The 8083-nt window shown below is 39.0% G+C and overlaps 1 protein-coding gene across 2 annotated transcripts in view; it reads right to left on the bottom strand.

Annotated features, from left to right (window-relative positions):
• Window positions 1–1070: 1070 nt before the first annotated feature.
• Window positions 1071–8083, bottom strand: part of STK32B (serine/threonine kinase 32B) — a 157517-nt gene continuing 150504 nt past the window's right edge. For both annotated transcript variants that reach the window (XM_054632932.2, XM_054632931.2), the window contains one exon: window positions 1071–2633. In XM_054632932.2, the coding sequence (XP_054488907.1) occupies window positions 2589–2633 (45 nt within the window). In that variant the 3' untranslated portion in view covers window positions 1071–2588. The remainder of the gene's footprint in view (window positions 2634–8083) is intronic.

The raw sequence follows: 8083 nt of genomic DNA, 5'->3' as shown, positions 1-8083 counted from the left end.
CAGAGGAGTTGGACTGGGTGACCTTTAAATGTCTCTTCCAACCCCAACCATTCCATGATTCTTTGATTCAATATTGGGTCTCCATGGTATAATTGAGGGCGTTCACTGATCTGTGTAATAAGTTGACACAGATAATTATATGCAGCATAAGGTAGAGCTTCAGTCAGTAGAAGTGCCATGGACTATGGATAAAGCTGATTGGTGCCACGATTTCAGTTTTTTGCAAGCAGCACAGTTTGGGAAATGATCGTGGGGCAACAAGCGTGAAATTAAAGTGTCTGAGTGAGCTTGCATTCATGCACAGTACTCTGTGCAAATATATTTAAGTAGATGCAATCTATTGAATAGCCAATCTACTCTCAAAACCAGCTCAGTAAGGCACTGGCAAATACACCCAGCAAGAGACAGAGCAGGCTGCAAATATTTGGTAGAATCCTGCTGCTAATTAAATTCTATCTGCAGTAAATTCCTCCAATTTTTAGTGAAGTCACTGATGGTCTTGCACTGTGTAGCTCTTTCATTTTACCACTTCCATCCTATAAACCCAGGCTTCTCTGGGGCTTTGTGTGCATTGGCTGACAGTGCAGCTGGACAGGAGAGGCTCTGCTGACCTGACATCCACATGAGAAACATCTGGGGAAGTTCCATTTCAGATTTTCTCTCACCTATTCCTGTGGTCTACAGGCTCAAGACTGTGAAAAAGGCAATAAGTGCTCTCATGGAACACATCTTCTGGTCTTATATCATCCAAAAAGCATCTGATTTGGGTGCTAAAATATGTACCAAAATGCAGTAGGGCTGTAAGGTTAGGACATTTACTTCAAAAATGCCTTCCCAGCCTCACTTAAGGTGCTAGCACTGTGGCATCATATGTGGTTGGTGTACAAAATCACCCAGAGAAGCTCTTCTTGCTCAAAATAAAGATTTTCTTTCAGATCCAGATCAAGGTCCAAGATCACCATGCATTTTGATTGGAACAGAAAAATAGGTGTTTCCAGAAATAATCTGAAATCTTATCTAGTTTGGTCCTTCCCAAAACTAATATCAAGGAAAAAAAAATAAAGAAAGGATGGATGGGAAATAGTTTATTCTGGGTGATGAAATTTATCATCTTATGACCAGAAAAATTTTGCTCCTTTGTTTGATTGTATGATTATTTCAGTCTATGACCAAATTAAGAAAGAAGACCAACACCATGCTTGTGACAGACATAAAATCTTTACCTTTGTACATTTGTAAACTGTTTGTTGTTGATGATATGGAACACTGTAACATTTCATGGAGTGATAAAAATCTGTATTTGTGAAAAAGTTGTGACCAAAATTACATATAACATGAAACAAAATTTACAATAGATTCAATTACAAATACATTTTTTTTTGAAAGAATGGAAATGATGCTGTAAAAATAGATTATTTCAAATAAAATGTTTCTCACTTCCAAAACCCTAACCTAATTGTTTTAAAAAGTTGAAATAAAATTTGCTTACAGGTGGTAACCCTTCAAATCAAAAGCACAATGGGACAGAATAAACATGCATTTATTATAAAAATGTGGATGTACAAGTTGTAAAATATCATAAATGTTTGTAATTTTGGCTGCTGTTTAAAATGAAAGGACTTCATGTCAGCAATATTTTGACTAAAGTACATTTCTTTCTATTCAAGATAGTTTCATCCAGAATAGATCCATGAAAACAGAGACACATGTAACTTTTTAACATTTTATAACACCTAGCTATGGATCTGAGCAAATTCTTAATGTTTTTAGCTCTCCTTACTAAGCTGCTTTTCAGCTCTGGCTCAGTCAGCCTATTGTTACAAATAAAAAGGTGTTTCTGATCCTGCATCCATTAAAGTCACTAGCAAAACTTTGACTTGGCCAGGGTCACACCTTTTACTACAGAGCAGAACACAGGATGTTAAAGAACAAGGTGAATACACTTACACTGCAACTTTTTCAATGAGTTTCAGGTATTTAAATGAAATTATTCAGTGTTTGGCCTATTTGACACTACATTAATGTATTTACATCATGTACATCTGTTATAAACTCAACAGCAGATGCTTAGAGACAGCTGTGTCCAGCAGTTTCACAAAATTTCAAACTGGACTGTTTTAATTAACAGAGAGATTGGGGGTAATATTAAAGCCTTCAAGATAAGCTGGCCCCAGTTGTCTCTTGCAAATATCCAGGAATGTGGCAATCTTTGAGAGGCTGCCTAATGAATTGTTTCAAGTTTTCTTCCAGGATTTTGAAAACAAAAGTCACACTTACTTAAAAAACGGTATTTTGCTGCTGATGGTCATTTTTCCAGGGGCAGAGTCAGGAGGAGAGCAGAGTTGGACGTGGAGAATCTCAGCCTGTGTGCTGTGCGGGTTTGTCCTCGGCCGGGGATCCTGTTTTGGATGGGCCAGGCTGGATGCAGGGGAGCAGGGAAAGGGGTGCAGAGAGGATCCCCCCTCCCTGCCTGTGTGGGAGCAGGCTGGGCTCACTAACTGCTGCAGCCCCTGGTGCAGCCCTGTCCCAGCAAATTGTTGTTCCTCCCGTCTTGGAGCTTCTCGTGGCTCTGGAGAGATGCTCTGCTGTCAATGCTGGAAGTCTGTCCACTTTGATCCTGCTGTCTTCTCAACCTGCCAGAGGTTAAAAACATGGATAGAGCTGTCATGTAGTACAGGTAGCTGTACTGGAAGGACAGCTGCTGCCTGCCCTGTGGACAGCCACATCCTCCTGGTATAAAACATTCCTGCATCATTTCACCTGTATTCAATGCTTTACCAAGCTGCAGCTCAGGCTGCAACTTGGTAAAACCTCCAGGCAGCTGGAGGTTGATGGAAGCTGCTGACTGGGCACACAACAGCTGCTCCCCTCTGCTGTCCTGCAAAATTATCAGTAACTCTCATCAGTAAAAGAGAAAAAAAAACCCCATGAGATGAAAGTATTTTCAGTATTCCTCTTGTTATTACTTCATGTTATCAAAGCCTCATGAGTGGTGTCAAGGAACATCAGCAACAAAATCCTATGCTTAAAGACTGCAAAGTTCTCTTCTTTTGACATAATTTTCTGGAGAACAGCAACAGCCCTAGAATCACATGCAGTCCGCACCAACTGTGTTATCAATGAGCTTCTCAGCATTTCTGCTCAACAGCAATCTCTGTGATTTTACTATGATTCATGTCATATTCAGTAGTTTCCTCCAAACACTGTGTAAAGATGTAACTCAGAAAAGATGTAAAGATTCATGGGGAAGCTATGCTATGTTGTGGGAAACTTTTTTTTTTTTTTTGGAAACATGAACAGCTACTTTTTTGAAGGATTTTTTTCTCTGGTTTTTTTTTTCTCAAAATGGGAAATAGTATTCCTCAAAAAGGCACCAAGACTTGGCACCAGAGACATTATGGAAGAGCTCTTTGGTACAGCAATTATAAAAGGTATATATGCTATACCCCCAAAAAATCCCAACTTTGCAAATAGTATAGAATACCTAGGAAATAGTCATTAGTGGAAAAGCATGCAAAAATTAAATTTAAAGGTCAATTTCAAAGCCTTAAATACTTCCAGGTGGCATAAACAATATGGAGACACCATACTTCTGAACAATCAGAAGAGAATGTGATGGGACATGAAAATACTGTAATTAAACAGATGAATAGGGGAGGCTATTAAAGCAAAAAAAAAAAAAAAGGGAACACTGTGTAAAAGGGCAGATACATTAAATGAAAAGCTGTAAGAGAGACTGAAAACAACAAATTAGAGGAACAAATTGCCAAAAGCATTTTTGGTGAAGTTAAGTGCAGCAGAAATTCAATGGATACCATTGAATCTATAGGTCAGTGTATGAGTGAATTATTAGAGGATAGCACAGAAAATATGAGTCCCCAGCTGAAAAGCTAATGTGTTATCTTCACCAATGTTCAATGAGCTGAGGAAGATTCCTTTCCTTATGAGAAATTTGTCCATCATCTCCAATTAAAACATCAGTGAAACAGCTTTAAAACCAGTTGCCTAAACTAATGTTGACAAAGCATCAAGACAATGGATTTTCACCCTAAGCACTTTAAGAAAATTGTAATTTTTGCACAGATGAATGGAGAGTGTAGCTCTTCAAACTGTCTTGGCACCATGGAAGACAGCAGATGTGATGATGTTGGTCGTTTGCTGGTTTGGGGTGTTTTTTGTTTGCTTGTTGGTTTGGGGTTTTTTAACAAGATCTTCAAAAAAGATCCAAGGGACTACCAGGAGAGCAATAGACTTCAACTTGAGACTTGAAACATCTCGGGATCTGAGCTGCTGGTACAAGACTGATGTATTTGTAGGCATCAAGAGAAAAGACTGCAGTGCTTGGAAACTCATGTTGCAAAATGTGGGTGGCAAACCTTGCAAACTGCTAAGCAGTGGAGTGAGAAAAACTTTGGGTCTATAGAGCTCTGAGGAATTAGGCTAAGACATGCAAGTGCTTTCTTCCTGGAATTGTCTATTTCCTTTGTTTGTAAAATGCTGAAAAAGAAGGCAAGAAGGCATTTACTACAGTGCTCAATTTAAAAGGAAAATAAGAATTCTCTCAACATGAAGCAAGAAAACACCAATTTATAATTTTTTTTTTTTGAGAACCACTCGAACTGACACAAAGGCAGAATGCATGTAAGGAGGACAGTGGAAAAAGGAGAGAAATAAAGCCCATGCTGAGTTCAAAAGATACCTCTGGCCAGCTTCAATTTTTTCACTGTCTGCAGAGGTGGTTACTAATACTGATTTATTTCCATTATTTTCTTTTATCCTGCTCCTACTCCCAGGTCTACTATTGAAACAGAATATGGGGATTTGGAAGTCTTAAATAAATATATTGTTTTAGCAGTTCTTCACTGTATTCCCTTTTCAGACACTTTTTCTTGCATATTTCAAACTATCAAAGTAAGCAATGGGTTAATAACCTGATGATGAGGTAAAAAATAACTGCTATTTAACTCTTTGGTAATTTATTAATGACTGTATTTAGTTATTAAAATTACATTAAGGATTTCACTCTAGGGGGTTTATTTATTATGGGCATACCAAAACCTGCTTACAAGGGTACCTTGGGGCTGGGAAACTGGACTAAGAACCAGGAGATGCTGATTCTGTTTCCACCTCTGTCACCCTTTGGACAAATTGCATTTCTGTGTCTCAGCTTCTCTCATCAGATATCAAGCAGCTGCTGTCAAGAATGATGGAAGCTGAGAACTTTGTGTCTCTAAGTGCTGCTCTGTGTCTCACAGCCCTGAGTGAAACAAGGAATTACAGTCTGGTGTCTGTGATAATTAGAAAAGAAGGTGGCATGTATAATCAACCAAAATGTAATTATGCTGCATGTATAATTATGCCTGTATGCATTATTGAATGTATAAAAATACAAAAGTAAAGAGAACAGACTGGCTAAAAGCTACCATGGAAAATAAAATATTGAACAGAAAAAGACTGCAACAGCTATGGCAGGACAGAAAGAAAATCACAAACATTTAATGAAAGACAGTAGAAAACTTGGGACCAGCAGGGAATTGCTTGCAGCTCAGCTTTGTTCTCTAGATGAAGAAGAATATTGAAGTTTGTCTTTAGGCTGTGTAGTAGGATAAGTTCAATGACAAAGACAAAGAATGAAAAGTTGCAGATTCAACATAACTGTCAAAATTTCAGATTTGCTAAGACTAAGCCCTCCTCCCAACAGCACTGCAGTTTCAGAAAAAATAAAATAAAGCAATTGGTTTGTATTTCTCTTTACCTCAAAACTGCAGACTCAGGTCAAGACACAAAGAAATATGTGTGCACAGTCTCTTCAGTTAAAATATTGGACTGTTACAGAAGTGAAATTTCTCTCTTTTTGGTGTATTCTTGATTCCTTAGTGTCAAACCCAGAGCACTTTTCTGTCAGATGTTCTAAGCTTTTAAAAAATGTGAGTACCTTGACATGTTTCCTGTAATCATGGCAAAATAAATGCAGTCTGGGCCATTCTGTTCAAAAATGACACTAGTGCTATAAATCATTTGTAGGAAGCTGCTCTCCATTGAATGACTTATCTTGCCTTTAAGCTGGTGCAGCTACAGGCTGTGATAACTCTATAAGGGCCCAGGGAGGATGAATGGATTGATGTGGTGGATCTGAAGCAGGTGCCTGTTCCTGTGCTGAATACTGTTGGCTAAGAATAAATAATAAAATGGCCAGCTATGGATGAAAAAGTGAACAAGTGGTTCTAGTGGATATAGTCATATGGAACAAAAAAAAAAACCTGCAGGGAAAAGAGGATGAAAATGAGTTTGAACAGTGTCTGTTGCATTTATTCCATGACAGTTCTGTACAAATACATAAGGAGTCTCAGAGGCAATTATGCTGGGAACTAAGAGTGGTTCTGCTGAACCAACAAAGAGTTTTCCTTCTCTTCACCACTGATCCATGCAATACTGACAGGGTGTGACACTGAGCATTGCACAGACTCCTCTCCAGCAGCGAGGAGGAAAGAGGCTGTTCCAGCCTCTGCAGGAATGCACCAAGAACAGTGACTGAACCTCCAGTCAAATCTTGGTTTTGTCAGTATTTCTGGCAAAGAGAAAGAGCCTGTGTGAGCCATAATTTTTTTAAGGCTCTTTTTTCTCAATACTCAGATACTATAGTAGCATTCCTGCAGCATTGATTTCTGATACTGGATCTTGAATCTGATATCAGTCAGTGGAAGGGAATTCAGAGGAGAAGGAGAAATACTGGATCCAAACCCACTACAGCAGTATAGAGCACTGGCATCAGGCTTTGCAAAATGTACTTGCTGTGTTTGAGAGCCATGTGGAGGCTGTCACACTGCCTGGTGTGTGGTACCACCTTTGTGCAGCTGATGCATTCCTCAGTGGGTCCTGCCAGGCTGCACCTTTCAGGGTCAAACTGAAGCCTCAGAAATGCCAGGAGTTGTTTCAAACTGTGAGTCTGCTCTCTGCAACCATGAGAGGACAAAGGAGACTTTCCACTGACAAAAGAGAACTCAAGCCAGGCAGAGCTGCCCCTCCCCTGAGACTCCCACACTCACCACCTCCTAAAGAAAACTCTTTTCGTTACGAAAAATCTGCAAGTGAGTTTGCCAAAGCTACAAAACAAGTGTCCTGAGTGTGGAGGAAATAGAACTGTCTGAGTAGGCATTGGATTTGCTTTGCCATTTCTAGATTTAGCATTTTACCTTGGTTTCTTGATATTTCACTTTGCTGGAGAAAACAGATGCTTTTGCTTTTGGTTTGGGGAAAAGAAGAGCTTAATAAAATGAATTCTAGAAACTCGTTTTATTGTAGGAAACAAAAGCCTATTAATGAAAACTTTTACATCCCTTGGGATAAGTCCTGAGGAATAGATAAATCTGTGGAATATTTATCCCAGTTATTCTTCTTGAGGGATGGGGACTGAGATTTGAATAGATGAGGCATGTCTATGTTGGGTTTTTGAAATTCATGAATCCTGGAGGATAGTTTGCTAAATAATCAGAAACTCATCTCAGTTGTATGATTTAGCAGCTACACAGAAATAATGCTGGTGGCTTGTGCAGATGGCCTTGCTGTAAAGTTAATTCTGAACATGTCAGAATTAGAGGAAAAAAAATGACTGATCTGCCATGAGGGATAACTGTGCTCAGGAAGGAACTATTTCATCTACATGTCTCTGACCATGTCATGTGTTTTGGCTACTGGACCACAGATGCAGAAGTCACAAGGGGACTTTTTAAAAAGCAGTAAATGTCCTAATGTCCAAATCCCATATTTTTAGAATTAGCTGGCAAATAACATAGCACTAGAAACTTTTCATTCTCAATAGAAAAGATCTATCAATGACATTTTGTGAAGGACTTAAAAGAAGCTGGGAAAGGGACAGAGACAGACACTATTTTTTGTATCCCAGCCATAGAAAATGGAAATGAAATGAAACCTGGAAGTTGTGCTACATAACTAAAATTGCTGGATACTGTCATGCTGAAAAACTTTCATCCAAATAGTTTTTACAGGGTGGTGTAATTCTGTAGAGGGACTCCACAAAGTAAGAAGATCCCCACAGTAACAATGCCTCACAGGGATCCTGCCA

This window comes from Agelaius phoeniceus, chromosome 4, assembly GCF_051311805.1.
Source record: "Agelaius phoeniceus isolate bAgePho1 chromosome 4, bAgePho1.hap1, whole genome shotgun sequence".
NCBI classification, from domain to species: Eukaryota; Metazoa; Chordata; class Aves; order Passeriformes; family Icteridae; genus Agelaius; species Agelaius phoeniceus.
Note: the sequence above shows the minus strand (reverse complement) of the source record. Positions and strands in the feature narration are given on the sequence as shown.